Source organism: Festucalex cinctus, chromosome 8 (assembly GCF_051991245.1).
Source record: "Festucalex cinctus isolate MCC-2025b chromosome 8, RoL_Fcin_1.0, whole genome shotgun sequence".
Classification (NCBI taxonomy): Eukaryota; Metazoa; Chordata; class Actinopteri; order Syngnathiformes; family Syngnathidae; genus Festucalex; species Festucalex cinctus.
Genome location: NC_135418.1, coordinates 15,789,378 through 15,807,162, shown reverse-complemented (window position 1 = coordinate 15,807,162; position 17,785 = coordinate 15,789,378). Strand labels below are relative to the sequence as shown.

The 17,785-nt window shown below is 41.0% G+C and overlaps 1 protein-coding gene across 5 annotated transcripts in view; it reads right to left on the bottom strand.

The window, feature by feature from the left end:
• Positions 1-4,156: 4,156 nt before the first annotated feature.
• cpne5b (copine Vb) overlaps positions 4,157-17,785 on the bottom strand; it is an 89,111-nt gene continuing 75,482 nt past the window's right edge. For all 5 annotated transcript variants that reach the window (XM_077529142.1, XM_077529143.1, XM_077529144.1 and 2 more), the window contains 6 exons: positions 16,549-16,730; positions 16,334-16,461; positions 14,931-15,033; positions 10,623-10,680; positions 10,121-10,194; positions 4,157-8,504 (listed from right to left, as the gene is read on the bottom strand). In XM_077529142.1, coding sequence (XP_077385268.1) covers positions 8,313-8,504; positions 10,121-10,194; positions 10,623-10,680; positions 14,931-15,033; positions 16,334-16,461; positions 16,549-16,730 — 737 coding nt within the window. In that variant the 3' untranslated portion in view covers positions 4,157-8,312. The remainder of the gene's footprint in view (positions 8,505-10,120; positions 10,195-10,622; positions 10,681-14,930; positions 15,034-16,333; positions 16,462-16,548; positions 16,731-17,785) is intronic.

Genomic DNA, 17,785 nt, shown 5'->3' with positions numbered 1-17,785 from the left:
TCCATGGATCCTGAACACCTGGTCGATCATGACTTCGGCGGTTCTTTTGGCTGAGGGAAGCTTAGGTAATGGGATAAAGCGGGCCATCTTAGAAAAGCGGTCGACGACAGTGAGTATTGTGGTTTTACCATGCGAAGTGGGAAGTCCAGTCACAAAGTCCATAGAAATCTCCGCCCAGGGCCTTGAGGGGATCGGCAGTGGTTGGAGGAGACCCATCCGGGGTTGATTTGATGATTTATTCCGGGCGCAGACTGGGCAGGCCTTGACATAATCACGTACCGAGGTCTCCATTGAAGGCCACCAAAATCTCCGGGCGACGACGTATAGGGTCCTGCGAGTACCTGGGTGGCAAGAAAGACGAGAGGTGTGTGCCCAATTGATCACCTGCGCTCGTAGACCCTCCGGGACGTAGAGCCGTCGTGGTGGACACTCCTTTGGAGCGATCGTGTCTTGGAGAGCCTCCTTGACATCCTCTTCAACCTGCCAGGACATGGTTCCGACAATGCAATCCCTAGGCAGGATGGGTTCAGGTTCGGCTGTTGTGGTTTCCGGGTCATGGATTCGGGACAGAGCATCTGCTTTGACGTTCTTGCTTCCGGGTCTGTAAGTTAGAGAAAACGAAAACCTGTTAAAAAACAATGACCATCTGGCCTGTCGTGGGTTCAGTCTTTTGGCGTGACGTAGGTATTCCAGGTTGCGGTGGTCTGTCCAGATGATGAAGGGGTGTTCCGCGCCCTCCAGCCAGTGCCTCCATTCTTCCAAGGCGACCTTGACAGCCAGCAATTCTCGGTCTCCCACGCTGTAATTGCGCTCAGCCTTGGAGAGCTTTCTGGACAAAAATGCACAGGGGTGCACCTTCCCATCTTCCTGGCTCCTTTGGGATAGGACGGCCCCGATACCCAGATTGGAGGCATCCACCTCGACCACGAACTGGCGGGTAGGATCAGGAACTCTGAGTATCGGGGCCTCTGTGAATCTTTTCTTGAGTTCCTTGAAGGCAGTGTTGGCTTCCGGGGTCCAGGTGAAGCGTTGCTGTGGCGAGGTCAAGGCATGGAGTGGAGCAGCGATGGAGCTGAAGTTGCGGATGAAGCGACGGTAAAAGTTGGCGAAGCCTAGGAATTGTTGCACCTTTTTTCTGGATTCCGGTGTGGGCCAGTCCCGGACCGCGCTGACCTTCTCCAGCTCCATCTCGACTCTGCCCGGAGATACGATGAATCCCAGAAACGAGACGGTGTCCGCATGAAAAAGGCTCTTTTCAGCCTTTACAAAGAGCTTGTTTTCTAGCAAGCGTTTCAGGACCTGGGTGACATGGTGCTGGTGGGTTTTCAAATCCGGTGAGTAGATCAATATGTCGTCCAGATACACATACACGAACTGGTCGAGGAAGTCCTTGAGTACATCATTAATCATGGCCTGGAAAACCGCTGGTGCATTAGTGAGTCCAAAAGGCATTACTAAGTATTCGTAGTGGCCTCGGGGAGTATTGAAGCCAGTCTTCCACTCATCCCCTGCACGAATACGGACAAGGTGATAAGCGTTGCGGAGATCCAGTTTGGTGAATATCTTGGCTTGCTGGAGCTGGTCGAATACTGAAGACATCAAAGGCAGGGGATAACGATTCTTGACTGTGATTTCATTCAGAGAACTGTAGTCAATGCAAGGGCGTAATGAGCCATCCTTCTTGCCCACAAAGAAAAATCCGGCTCCAGCTGGCGATGACGATGGCCGGATAAGTCCTGCTTTCAAGGAAATGTCTATGTACTCGTTTAGGGCCTTGCGTTCGGGACCCGACACCGAGTACAATCTCCCCTTGGGGATGGTAGATCCAGGAATCAACTCGATCGCACAGTCATAGGATCGATGTGGGGGAAGTGACATGGCCTTGGTCTTGCTGAACACCTCCCTGAGCGGATGATAGCAGGAGGGAACGGTGTTCAGGTCCGGGTAATCCTGGTCATTCTCGAGAGACACCTGTCGGATGGCAGCGGGAGGTGTCTCTGCCGCTGGCCGCTCCACCCCATGGTGGTCACAATCATCTCCCCAGTCCAGGACTCGCCCCGATCGCCAGTCGATGCGGGGGTTGTGCAACTGCAACCAGGGATGACCCAGGACCAGTGTGTGTGATGGGGACCGGAAGACATGGAAGCGAAGGAGTTCTCTGTGCTGCCCAATGTGGATCTCGAGTGGTTCTGTGACGTGCGTGATGAGGAATAGATCTTTGCCATTGAGCGCCCTGGCCCTCATGTGGGTAGTAAGTGGTTCCGTGCCGGCCTGCAATTTCTTCACCAGCCCCCAATCCATGAGGCTCTCGTCCGCTCCAGAGTCAATGAGAGCTAGTAGGTCTGTGGGAGTGGTATTGCAGGAAATCGTGACTTGCGTGAGTTTTCGGTTTTTGCCTTGCTGGTGAGTCGCGGTACTCACCGGAGAGCCTCTCTTGGTGGGACAAGCTACCACCAGATGGCCTTGTTCTCCACAGTAGTAGCATCGCCCCTCTTGACGACGTCGCTGGCGTTCGTGGTGAGACAATCGGGCGCGGTCCAGCTGCATCGGCTCCTCGTCACTCTCGCTGGGCCTTCCCGCGGTGGGTGACTGGGGAAGGACACCTCGCGGAGGGCCTCTTGCTTCCGGATGCCGGAAGAATCCGGAACCGTGTCCTCGTTGATGTCTGCTGGTCTGCAAAAGATCTCGCCGTCGATGATCGGTGCGAATGGCCAATGAGATCAATGAGTCCAGATCGCCAGGCAAGTCTACGGGCAATAGGAGCTCTTGCATAGTTGTGGAAAGCCCCTTTAAAAAGTGGTCAAAAAGAGCTGTGTCATTCCAGCCACTCCTGGCCGCTAGAGATCGGAATCGGATTGCGTAGTCATTCACCGATTCTCTGCCCTGTCTGAGGTTACTAAGTTCTCGAGTCTTTTCCCGATCCATGTTAGTTGGATCGAACACGAGACGAAGTGCCCTGCTAAACCCGGCTGCGGTTGAGCAAGTCGGGGAGTGCCTTGCCCATTCCGTGGTGGCCCAGTCTCTGGCTCTTCCGGTCAGATGTGAAATCATGAAGGCCACACGGGAACGGTCAGTGGGGAAAGCCTGTGGCGAAAGTTCAAAATGTAAGTCGCATTCGGTTAGGAATGCCTGACATTGTCCCTGGTCTCCCGAGTATCGCTCCGGGGGAGCCAGTCTCAAACCAGCCCCGGTCAAGGCTGGAGTCGGGATCGGTGGTTCTGCTGTCTCTGGATTCGTGATGGCCGGCGTGGAGGGTCGCAGGTGGCTCATTAGCTCCTGCACCTGTCCAACGAGCTCTCCCATGCGGGTGGCCATCGCCTGCTGGACCTCCTCCGTCTGCGACAGGCGGACGGCCTGTCGTCGAAGTGCAGCCTCCAACTTCTCCGCTGGGTCCATGCTGGCCGAAGTGTACTGACACGGAGCGAGAAGGTAGGACTCAGACGCAGAGTGTAAGTTGGCCAACAAGGCTGCAACTTTAATCCAATTGAACAAAAAACACCTCTCAAGGAGGGAAAAAAGGCAGAACAGAAAAAGCTCCAAACTGGAGATAAAACAAGGGCACTCAAAAACAGGGACAACTAAAGGCGCTCCGCTAGGGAGGAAAACAAGGGGCAAACTAAGGGCGCAAGACAAAGCAAGGCTAGACATCGAACGAGGACTGTGGAACAAGGACTGTGAGGACGCTTCCATGCACTGAGATGTGACACTTCGGCAACGGAGGGGAGAATGCAGGTGGCTTTATGTCCGGGTTGATTGGGAACAGGTGGTGGTGATCATGGGCGTGGACCGGTAATCAGTGAGCTGCAGGAAGGGTAAGTGACCTGGGGTGAGAGGAGAGTTAATACTTTCAAAATAAAACGGGAACCTGACTTTGAAAACAAAAGCATGAACCGCCACTCTGGTGGCGGCGTGACAAGGACAGGTTGGCCTGGAATTGGAGTTGGAATTTTTTTGTTTACTTCTTTCTCCTCAGTCAATTTGGATTGCTTTCACACACTTCAGAAAATCAAAATCATGAACTTCCACTGATGTGCAAGTATCACAACAATATCAGTCAGATTGCTCATGTCGCTGGTCAGCCAACAAATCAGACAAATACAAGTTTATTGGATACCCGGAAATCACAGATGCCATAAAATGACATTGCAAGTGTTGATTAGTTTTTTTGTTTAAATTGAACTTTAATTTAAGGCAATCCATTGCAAAGCATTTCACAACCAACCATTTGACAATAATCATGTACAACAAAGGAAAGCAGAGTGTCATGCAAATAAAAAAAAGAGACAAATAAATGCTTTATAAAGAATAAAAAATAAACAAACCGTAACATGCTAATTGCATGCTACAATTGAGTTTTTGACAATTGGTGAGAGAAGAAATGCTAGGAGAAGCAGGTACAACAGAGGAGAAACTGACATGCTTGTTGTCTTGTTGGGCTGGTTTCTATTCCATAACATGGCAGTAACAGTACAAAAACACGTAAGGACACATGCAGTCCATCCATATCGAAAATCCGACCCTAAAGGGAAATTATGTGGACTTGATGGCAGGAGCAACGGCCTTTCATCCAAAAAAACAAAAACAAAAAAACAAAACAGTATTCCTAAAAAAAAAAAATATCAAACTTATTCAATAAGCACTCTAATATTAAAGTGCTGTTTGGATCAATATGCAAATAAGCATTTATGTATGCTTTACATTCTCATGCATATTAATGCCCATTTTCACTGTATGTAAATGGTTTCCTTCTAACACCAAATTATTTACCTGTTGCAACCAATAGTGAAAGAATGCCAATGAAATGTAACATATGTAAGTATCTTTCTATGCTACATTCGGAAACTAAATGAATGAATCAGTGATTTGTTTCAAAGGACACCTCAAAAGCAATCATCACAGAGTATTAGGTTGGAAAGAAAAGACCCCACATGAAAAAGAGATGATAATGATGACATTGAGAGGAATGCTGACAAAATTAGCAAAAATTGTATTCAGTTACAAACAAATATATTGTTATATTTATAACAATGATTTATCACTACTTATTCTTATGCTTATAACACATGTGGTACGACATGGTTCCTTTTCATATAAAGGGCTACTTTTTCCTCTACTGACTTTTAAATTTAAACACTAAGGGCTCTATTTCTGTGACTGGCGTAAATCTGTGCAGAGGCAAGTTAGACCGAGTTTTGGTAATTTTGATGGACGCAAGCTGGCGTAATCAAAAGAGGGATGCCGCTGATGCGCAACTGTGGCCATGAAGCGACTCCTCTCATTCCTTTTAATTATAGCACAAGAACAATCTTGCATCCAAACATCTTTGTGCGAATTAGGACGATGCAAAATGGTATTGATAATGAAAGATCCAAAGAATTTATTTCTACAGTGATTTCGAAGGTTTGAGGCCTGCTGTTTACATATTTCTATGACATCTACCACACAAGTCCGCAGAACTCGCATAACTGTCTGCCTGTGCCTCCATCAAAAATCACCAAAATCTTGTTACACCGAGACTTGATCTCAGCAGGCGGAAGTTTCGACTGACTTCTTGCCACCGGCAAATTGTCACATGTCAAAGCTCTGCCGAAATGACCATCTTGTCGCAGACTGGTCTGCCAAATTGGCCAACACATACAGCGAGCTTTGCGCTTGCATGGAAATCAGGATACGTCCATATTTGTGCTCCGCCGCAAGTGCGCCGCCTACGAGAATAGAGCTCAAAGCTTGAAATAAAAGAGCTCATATACATGAAGTAATGAACCCAAAAAGAAAGAATGGAACGCAGAGCCGTTTCTGGCAATGGTGCCATGCGCTAGAACTCCTCTCTGGACTTGTATTGATCTTTGTATTCAAAAAGCAAAACATCATAAGACTGTCCCACTTTTCTCTTTGTTGTTGGAGAATGGGTCACAAGTTTGATGCCATAAAGAGGATATGTGATGTTGGCGCCAGCCGTTTTATGCTTCCCAATAGCAAAGAATGCAGTTGGCTACAGAAGAGTAATCCATATAGAAACATTGTATATTGCACGTATGATCAGAATAAAAAAAGCGGAGGACAAATATGTGAAATATTGAAAATTCACAGCGAAGAACACTGGCGGCAAGAACTCTGACTTGTGATGTGATGCCTGTGCGAATGAAGGTTACCTGACAGTTGATGCCTCACAGCTGGGGGGAAATGGATTTGCACTGATAGGGTCTCACCACTTTATGTTTAGAACTGTGACAGGTTCACATTTACTGACCGTTAAGCCTCACGGCAAAAACAAGATGTGTTTTCACACTAATCTCCATCCTCCATCAATTCCTCTTCGAGTGGGTATACGTATGGTTTGTCAGGTAGCTTTCTTGGATAAGTGTAGGCGCAACTTTAACTCCAAATTTTAAGCATCTAAACAAGCTCAAACCCAATTTGCCACACCTTGCATTAAAACTTTTTACCCCAGCAGCAACACTGTAAGTGGGTGGTCATTAGATAATATAATTAGGGTTGCAAAAGGTGGAACATTTCAATACTGTATGTATGATCTAACTGGAATTTAAAGGAATTGTTTTGAAAAACACTTACTATGACTAGGAGACCTTAATAGTCCCCCCACATATTCAATCATAAACCTTGTTAAAGCCACCACATTATTCTTTTTCAGTTGATAGGCTCAGTCAATTGCACATAGCACAAATTCTTTCATTCATTAAAAGAACTTGATTAAATTACGACTCATCTAAATAAATTCCATTTAATTTAATTAACAGTTAATCTAAAAAACATAGTTTAATGTATTTTTATTTATTTTTTATTTTTTTAAAAGCCTTGAAATATTCCGACTTTCAAAATTCCCCCAGCCAAACTTCACACGGAGTTTCCAGAATACAACATAGTGGAACCTCGAAAACGGAATGGCTCTAAAGTCAAACAACACCGAGTTCAACACAGGAAAATAATCACCTTCACATGGGACTTCAGCAAATCACATGACTTGAGCTTATATTTTTAGACTTGCATCTAAAAGTTCTACAAAAATGTGTTTTGCTTTTTCTTTGGCTTTTTTTTTTTTTTTTTTTTTTTTTTAAATGAGACCATCACAGATTAGCGATAATGTCAATGAGTAATTAGAAATGGAATGTATAATATAGAAGAACAATATAGAAGTAGCCTAGCAATGATAGCGCTACATACGTCTCTGTCGTGGCTCTTTGTTCAATATGGCTCAAGTTTCAAAAGGCCGACAATAAGAAAACAACGAACAGAATTACACCAGACGACGAGCTGCTTAACAGCCAGTGGTGTCATTTTGACCCTGTGACCGTTTTATTCAATTTTCATAATTTCCCTTTGGGAAAATGGTTTCAAGATATGAACAAACCAGTTGAATGGTCTGAGGCTGACTTTAGAGGTTCCAAAGTGGACCAGAAAATTTCGACCCTTGCAACTTTACTTCCAGTAGATACAGACATCACAAAAAGAGGTGGTACCAACCACATACGATCAACGAAGAATGTTTTCAACCAAATAATAAAAACAAATAGTTACCTTTATTGATTGTGGCATGCTAACAAATGCTAGCAAGCTAATATGACGTTAGCAAGACAACAAAAAATGGTGCGGAAAGAGACTGTTGAACATGCTTGTAAAAATAATATATCAATAAATATGCTTTATATTTCTTTGAATAAATTATTTTTAATTAAATATATTCATGTGTAACGATTAACCTGCAACCATTCATAGAATTCATTTTCTATTTATATGGGAAGCAAGTAAAAATAGGTTTAGCCTTAATTCAGTTTGATCAACTATCCATGCCACTCTGAATATTTGACAGTATAATGTAAATAAGGGGACTCTTGTACAACATGCGCTTATAAACTTTCCTCAACTTGTAATCGAAGGGCAAGGTCTGAAATACCTGATTGATGTTTGAAGAAATCAAATTGTAAACGACACGCAGGTACTTTTCATTAATCATTCCTGATGTATCATTACGTAAATATAAAAACTAATTCCAGACAAGAAAAAGGTGCCTGAAAATATTAGCGGATTAGGCAACACCAAAAACTGACAAGTCGTGCTTCACATGTCCTGAAACACTGTCAGAAACAAGCACAGACAGGCACAAGTTTTAACCACAACATGACCTTTTTGTTCAACCGACCTGCAGTCCATTTAGACGTCAAACAGTCGACGCCGCAGTTCTGATTTAAAAAAGGCTTCTGGCCGTCGAGTCCTGGAAAGTTTGCATCCTCTCAAAAGCAATCTGATGAAGATTGCTGCTTCACGCTGTCAGTCATAAATCAGACGCCGTCCGCTCAGATGTGTGCGTGGTGGGGTGTGGATCCGTGCGACGTGTACGGCGGCGGGGCCGGGTTGGGTTTAATGCCTCGACTCTTCATGTAGGAAATGAACTGGTCGGGGATCTCCGCTAGCACGTCTTTAGCTAGCCGGGCCATGCTTAGCACATGGTTACCGGTCCGGTCCATGTAGTCTCGGAAGGGAACAAACTGAGGAGGAACAAGGCAAGATGTTATTTCAAACACATTTAATATTTAATTCAACATTGTGAAAAAAAAATGGCACTTTTCCACAATGAAAAGTAGTCAGTGTACAGCTTATATAACTAAATTTATTGTTTCCTCAAAATAAATCAAAATACAGTCCTTAAAAGCACCTCAGCAACTAATGTGAGTACAAAATAGTTGTTGATTGGTCAACAAGTTGTGTTTTCATATTCAAAGACAACACATAAAAATGCTTGCCAGGCTGCCCCCACGGACCAAATGAGTAGTAACCTGCGGTTGAATTTTCAAGAATTATGAATGGAAATGCTAGAAATTTGAAAAAAGGCCTACAATTTGCAAAAAATGTTGAGCAAAAAAAAGGGGATTTTTCAGTGCATTGATAAAAGGAAAATGTGAATTTTGGCTCTGGAAACAGGTTTTGTGAATAAACGATGACAGGACTGGATACCAAATGTTGCGTCACATGTACAATGTAGTCACAAAAAATGGCGACGGATGATAAAATAAGGTGAATATTTTTGTACTTTTGTTATATTGTGTTATATTTAATAATAATTGCCTAATTCGTTTTGAACCAACAATTTGCGGGTTAATTTTTGACAGAAGTGGTGAATGCTTTTATGTTCATTATTGAATGTGTAAAAAGGGGTGGGATTAAACAAGTTTTCTTCTTCCCACTCCTTTTCAGGCAGCTTGTTTCTACATTTAACATTTACTTTTCTTTACGTCTTTGTTACCGATGTCAATTGGGATATGTTGCCTGAAATACACAAACACAAATAAATGAAAAAGGTATATTTGGGAAGATGAAGAAATTGAAATATTTCTGGAATTAATAGAAGAAGCAAACAATCTTTTGTTGACAGCCGAGTGTCTTGTCTTAGAGAGACGCTCTCCTATGACATCATCTTATGACGCGGTCTCCTCGCTTCTCAATATTCAAAAAATAGTAACACATGGAAACAGGCAAGTCACATATTCATTTTGCAATTTCACTAAATACGATTAAATTTGTTTGTAAACATTTGGATAAAAAAAAAAAACAATGTCAGTGGTGACCCCTGGGTTAGACATAGCTTTATTATTTATAGCAATGTTCTAGTACTATGACAAGTTGTGAATAGGTATACTATTCGAAGCAAACCGTTACATTAATTTCAAAACTTCCTCAAAGTAGTATAATTTCCCAAGAAACTGGATTCCAAAGCAAACAAGCCTGGATTGCCGTCATACCTGACATGTCATTTCATGAGCTCAGTTTATCAAGCATAGAGATAAACTTTGAGGGGGCGTCGTGCTTTTTCTTTGACTTTATGTGGCTCCTTGGTCAAGGGGTGTTAAAAGAATCACATTAAGCACAGTAATGTGTTGGAAATTCAACAATACTGTGTGAGTCACTGGAAGCAAAAAGCCAAACACACATGCGACTTTAAAATGAATTCATTTTGCTAAATTATTTATTTAACACCTATTCAACACATTGCATCCGTATTTGTATTCGAATGAATGGTGCGGCATGGAACTTTCCCCCCGCTTTCCCTTTTCTGACCTAGATAGTGTATCTAAAACGACAGTGAATAGACGATAAGAGCTGTTACCTGGACAATGTCTCTCTCAGCAAGTTTCCCTCGGGAAGAGACCCGAATGTCATCACCATCCAACTCCACCATAGCTGCAAGAACATAAAGGAACGAGTGGAAAGCAAAGAAAGTAAATGATTGAAATCACACCTCACAAAAAGGCGGGAATAGCTTTAAGTGCTCTGTAGCCGCATATATTTAATCAACTGAAAAGTTCTGTATTACGGCCTCTGACATTCACAATCATCTTTCCTTCTTAACGCTGCAAAGTCAGTCATTACCAGCAGCCATTATATTTCAGAATTAAGCAAATGATTCTGGACTGCAATTTCCTCACAATATTGAACTGCAATTTAAAACACCTCTACCAAATACTTGTTCACAGGTTTGTTGAAAAAGGAGTAATTCTACAGTATGAGCCCCGCAATATCTGCATAATACCGTGGCTGTGTTTTTCCTGCCTACAATTAAAGGGACGATTAATATTTATCAGCAGGCTTAAGCATGAAAGTTGCCATACCGTCAAATTCCGCCTGACCCACTCCGACGATGATGATGGACATTGGAAGCTTTGCACCCTACAGAATAATCAAAGTAGAGCAATTAAAAAATAAGCATATCCACCTTTTTTTTTTTTTTTTTTTCAGGGAGGAGGGAAGCTTGTATAATGTAACCGACATTGTGACATCAGAGCAGTTACACGCTCAACTATGCACGGTACAGCCACATTAATGTTCTGCATCGCTCTTTAACTAGCTGAATGACCTTTAAGTCCCACAAGGCTTGCATGGAATGACAAAAACTAAGTGAGAAAGTAATGTGCTACAGTAGAACATCCTCATCCCAAATCCACATTTCTTTTAGTCGAACGTTCCCTACTATCTGCTTTTGCTCACAAAATGTTTCTCTGCAATGCGGGAGGAGGTGAGATCAAGTCACAATATGAACTGCTACACTGATAAACAGCTGCTTACATATTGCTGTGGCAGAGCAAGTTCAACAGAGTCCACAGGGGAAGTTTTGGCAAAGGCCCGCGATGAGCGATAAAATATGTTGCGTGAGCTTTTGAAAAGATGGAAGCTGTTGTGAGCTGGGAGAGGGAGGGAAAGGGAGGAGATGGCAACTTCAGTTAGTACAACATCCGTCCTCGGTCACTCGCCCAGCCACTCCCAAGCCACACGTCCACGCCGATTAAAATTGTACATCAAATATTCTCATATTAAGTACCAGAAACAGAACAAAACAACACGTTACAAATTAGAATAATCTTAAAAGGCCTACTTTGCATTGACTAAAGCAAACTATTACTGTCTCTTGTCAGTCACAGATCAAAACAAAACTGTCAATATATATATATATATATATATATATATATATATATATATATATATATATATATATATATATATATATATATATCATATAGCATAGCATATCGTGTTATGAAAGTAATTATATGTATGTGATAGTGATTGCATGAACAGCGCCTAAGAAGTGAATCATTTCAAAATTCTGGTTAGATGCTATTTCCGGGGTCTTAAAAAGTGAATATGTCTGCTAAGGCAGTGATAATGGGAGACAATGAGTCAGCTTGTTTTATTAAAATCAATCACTTTAATGCGCTGTGTTCATTTGCCTATACACAGGGCTAGTCAGCTCCTTGTTTATTGAGTGAATCACTAAAATAGCTGTAAGACCTTTGAAAAAGAGTTTGGGAAGATGACATAACACAAACGTTTGAAATGACAAACTGCATATTTAACAAACCACTACTTGTGGTATGGATGAAAATGGCAGTCAAAATCAAAAATGGTAGACCACATCTGTCTGATGAGTAATGGGTGAATGGTTAACGGGTTAATACATGCTTTATTGGCGAGCAATATTATCCAAAGGCAGGCCAGCCTGACTTTTGTAACAACTGCAGCTATTTACTTTAATGACATTTGTCTGGACAATTAGAGAGCCTCATTTACAATTGCTTCCCCAACCGCACATCAACGTAATAATCAGTATTCAACACTTCTGTCAGTGGCTGTCCTCCCACACACACTCACGCAGCCCATGACATTAAAACCCAAAATAACCTGGCAGTATACCATGCCCTATTTTTTTTTCTCATGCTGCTGGAGACAGCCTGGAGTCAGTATAATGAAACAACAAAGAAACCATTCATTTCCTCAGCAACTCACTGCGGATGTGCTGCTTAAATGCAAATGTCATGCACACATTTCCTTTATTGGGTGTTTATCAAGATGTAGGTGCAAGCCGGCACACACTTTTTCAGCTAAGATGTCTATTAGGTAACTTAGAAACCACAACGCTGCTGTAATGATCTTATAATCATTTTTTTTATTTTTTTTATTTTTTATATATATTTTAAAGTGCAAGTCGACACACCATTTATTTATTTTTGACAATAATGTGTTCTATGCAGGCCCACTAAATATGTTATTCTGTTTAATTAAAAGTTATGCAGCAAAACCCAGCTGTTTTTCTTCCATCTAAGGGGGGGGGCCATTTGGCCACTTGCTGTCGACTGAAGATGACATCACAGTTGCTCAGACTCAGGTAACAACCAATCACACCGCTAGGGCTAATTTTAGCCGCCATTTTTAAATTTAGTCTCAGTTTTAGTCCAATTGCAATCACACTTGTTAGGTTTTATCCTAGTTATTCAATCTCATCCTGTTTTTATTTATTCCATTTTTTAGTCAACTATAAATCTAGCATTTTAGTCTTTATTTTAGTCCCAGAAAATTTTATTCGTCTAGATTTAGTCACCAAAAACTGTCAACATTTTAGTCTCGTTTTAGTCAGGGCAATCTTTTTTTTTTTTTTTTTTTTTTTGTCAACAGATTATGTTGAAAATTTCGGATCTAAAATTATTTCACATAATTTCTCCCTTTTTGATGAAAAACAACTCGGCACACAATTACAGTACATTATATCAACAGGTGGCACCATGCTATGAGCTAGTAAATTAGCCAGCAGTAGCTTGTGGTCGGATTAACACTATTGTTGGAACATTATAGCAGTTACGGGTAGATTAATGTTGCATTATAATTATAATTAACTTTTTTTTTTTTTTTACCGCTCACCGTGAATCCACCTCCTGTCTGTCCCATGGGTTTTTGCATGTTGCACTCGCTAGCTGCAGATTTGAAATGGGGTGTGTCACTGTGTGTCACTTAACAGTGTCACAGTGACAGATTAGCAGAGACAAGATTTTACAAAATCATATTTTTCATCTCGTTTTAGTACCTGAATTAAAATGTCCATAAATTTTAGTCCAGTTTTTATTAAGTGAAGTACATTTTCGTCTCGTCTTCATTAGTCGACGAAAATGCATACTGATTTAGTCACAGTTATTGTTTATTAATGGTTTTAGTCTGGTGAAAAATGTGTGCTGACGAAATTATTTTTATATAGTTTTTGTTGACAAAATTAACACTACATAGTGCACTTTCAGAAAACAGTTGAGCTGTGATTGGTCGTTGCCTAATCCCTGAGCAACTGTGATGTCATCTTCAGTCGACAGCGAGTGGCAAAATGGCCGCCCCCTGAGATGGCTAAAATGGCTGGATTTTGCTTCATAACTCATATTCCACAAATGTAATATTAATCAGGTGTCATGTTTAGACTAGTGAGGTCATATATTATTATTGAAGGTTGACTTGAACTTTAAGTTAGCAGTGACAGACTCCAAATAAGATTAGCAGTATTGAATATAGATGGATCATGATAGGACTTGCATTTCCCTTAGGTCTCACTTTGTTGATGCCCCCCGTGCTTTTCTTTTTTTTTTTTCTTTTTTTTTTCTGAGCAGCACCAGTTGCGCATCATCAGTCAGCCCTTGAAGTTTCATTCAAGAAAATCCTGGTTCCGATCTAAAGCGCAGCGGAGTGCTTTTGGCATATGTGGTGAGATGAAGGATAAAGACAGGCAGTTAATAAGAAGATGAGAGAGCGAAAGAAATCAAAGGCTGTGAAGGATTTGGTTCTATAGGGAAAGGGGTGACACGTCTGGCGAGAGCGGGATTTGATCCTCGAGAGGGGATGAGAACGAAAGAGACAGCACAAGTCTTTGTACGTGTGGGCGAGACAGTCCCACTTTTCCAAGGGAGGCGGCAAAGGGGCCAGAGGGAAGGTGACACTTTTTTTTTTTTTGTAGACTAGCAAAAACTGCTACAATTTGTCAACTCACACACAGAGGTTAGTGACAAATTCCAACAAAGTCATGCAACTTTTTCGCAATATGTATCAAAACGCGTCGTAAAGATGTGAAAGCGGAAGAAGTGGAAGCGGCAAGCATCAGTCAGCAGTCAGAGAAGAAACTGTGAGATAGAGCAGCAGGCAAGATCTTAAAAGGAAGGTGTGGCTGTTCTAATGTGTTGACTAACAGTCGCAAATTCCCTTTAAATCCAGTCTGCTGGGTGTTCTGAGCCCGCGGCTGGCTGCGGAGGAGGTGAGAGGTGCTTAGAAGAAGAGAACAAGGGAAAAAAAAAAGGTTCTATTCAGAGATAGAAAACATTTGGAAGGGAGAAAGCAGAATGTTGTCTGTGGAAAGAGCAAATATCCTGTTTGTACATATTTAACACACTTGTTGAATACATTCACTGTGTGGCAAATGAATTTTAGTCAATGACCATTACAAGCACACACATTTCGGAATGATAACAATAATAACCCTTCGCTTGTTCATTTAATTGGACACCTGGGGGGAATTGTGTCAAAATTAATGAATGGCCTCCATCCCCTCCTTCACGAGCAACATCGAAATGAAAGTGTGCCTTCAGCAAATGAGTCCTGGCCTTCCCCACACTTACATTCACAATGGCCTCTTTGGTTTGAGCCATGTCAGATATGACTCCGTCTGTAATGATGAGGAGCACAAAGTACTGGGAGCCGTCTTGCACTGACGCCGCGTACCTGCGTGTGCACACACCTTCGGTTAGACATGGCAGGGTTTTCAAATAGCCAAACAACGATCATAAAGTGCTTTGTCATGCGAAATGTTCATCAGATAACACTCGTCAGAGAACGTGGCTATTCCGGAGTACGGAACAAGCTGTTCCATTCACAGATTGTCATTTTGTCCCACCCATTTATAGCCGAGTACACCAGGAAAGGATGATGTTTTTAGCCAGTATTTGCATATCACATCAGGCGATGGAGATTAAAATTAGCTTCGAAGTGTATTTTGATCATGTCAAATTTTATACAGCAGCAAACTTGTTCATGATAGCATATGCCAGTGCATATTAATATTGATACAGCCTTTCTCATTTGTTCTGTATACTAAATCAAACCTCTGCTGACAGCTGTCATGTGATCTAAATTCATGTTCAAGTATGTCAAGTCCTATTTACTGAGTCTCCGCTGTTATTGGTCTAAAAAAAAAAAAAACAGATGGGAGAGCACTTGCGGACACTATTATTGGCAGTTTGGCACACTTGATTTTTTATTTTTACTTCCCATTTAGTGCTGTTACTATCACATTTTTATTTTTAGAATCGATAAATAATCTATCCATTAGTCAATTGATTAATCGACTAGTTGGATTCATTTAAATTTTGCATCGTAGTGTATTACAAAAGCATTTTCCCCCTGATTACTGTTTATTAGCCCAGTGATTAGTGTTTATTTTGTACTTCGTATAGTAATTAAAAAAAAAAAAAAAAGAAATTGATGATGTAATATGTTACCGGTTTGGTCATATTTTTCCAGAGTAAAAAAACAAAACAAAAATCAGAAGATTATTCAATTATTAAAATAGTAATAGTAAATAATTTTGACAGCACTACTTTACATATAAATTAAATGGGGTGTTTAAAGATTCTTCAGATTATATGATATAATCTGAATATATCTGAATAATCTTTAGATATGCCATCAGAATATTATAAATGAGTTTTCCAAATTAATATAAGAAAGCGAAATGAATGAACGCAGTAGAAGATCATATACAGTAACCACTTACTTTCTGCAATCTTTTGAAACCGTCAAAATAATTTTTTTTTCTCTTTGTCATCAATTAAAGTTCTTGAATGTTTGCCTGCTTTCTCACATTAATTGCAGAAGTAGGGGCCTATTTTTTGCTTTTTGCTTATGTTAAAGCATGAATAGGACACTATTTTATTATTTATTGTGAAACAATTAGGGATGAACATTTTATGTATTAGGCATTTTTCCCACATATTACCAAAAATATTCCTTAGTGTTTGTTCACCTTGCAACATGGTTCACCACGGGTGCAAAATTGGTTGGTCCATATAGTTGTACCGTCTTCAGACTCTGGTGATAGGCTTCTAAAATGCCCTCAATGCCGTTGCAGTAAGGATTCTCCGTGTTTCCGTTCTAAGGATGAGCACCAAATGACACTTGAGTATCGTAAAGCATTGAATGAAAAAAAAAAAAAGGTGTCCGAATGGAAAGCGACTTTACCAGTGGAAACTCGTGGGACACTCGTCCATCGGGAGGAAGTTTGGCTCCAAAGCCAAGAGCGGGAAACATCTTATCACTGTCATAATCCTGAATGATCTCCCCCACAGCCTTCAGTGCCATGGCGTAGGCGTTCATCTGGTACGGGTTCATGTAGTGGAGTGAGGTGGACTGAGAGGGGTTACCTGTTGGCCACACAACCGACATGCAATTTTAAGCTAACTTCTGTGCACAATCACAGTCTTTAATTAATTTTCTCATAGCTAGGGATTTTCTGTACCACTTTTTTTCCAGACTGATATCAGAATGAGTACTCAAGTCTTGAGTAGTGAGAGACCAATATGGCTTTTTTTCAGGGCTGATACAAATACCGATTATTAGTAACCAAGGAGGCACATAATCAATATTTCAAGACGATAATCATTTGCAGTAAAACACAAAATATTCGCATAAAAAAACACTTAATTAAAAGGTCTGCAGCTGCCTTTTGCCAGATGTCTTCTTACGCCACCTATTGAATCCCTCTGCCAATAATAAACATATAAAGAATAGACAATGTTGTTTACAAATTATAACAAAAATTGCAGGGAGCTTCATCATCAGCATGTGCTAAGAAAATTGAAATATAAACTGTCTGAACATGTTAAAAATGTCTTTGTGACAAGTAAAACGTGCCTGTGAACATCTTACAAATCCTGATGAAAACCCAAAATACGCAGTGAGATACCAGCTTTATCAGCCTTCAGATTCATAAAAAGACAGATGCCGATATTTGTCAAAATTACAAATATCGGCACCGATAATCGGCCCGGCCGGTAATTGGTCTATTCCCAGTTAATGATACCGTCAATTGTACCCAAAATCAAAGTAAAACAAAAATCTTATAAATAAGTTGAACAAATGGAATGAACAACTCATTAATATTGTTTAGGATTACAGTACTGTACTACTACGACATCTAAAGTTCAAACTTCATTCATTCATTACTGTGCTGTGGTTTGTTGGACAGCTTGTCAGTAACTGACCTTTCTGAATAATCCCACCAATGACATACTATTTGGTCATTCACAATTAACCCTTATTGGAAAATCAGTATATTGAATACACAAATATAAATAAGAGAGATGCTATTTTCCTTACAGGACAATGTACTCTATCATCCAAATGATATGAAATAATATGACTTTATATGGTTGTATATCAAGGTGAGCTACACCAAGGGCTCCCTGTCAGCAGAATA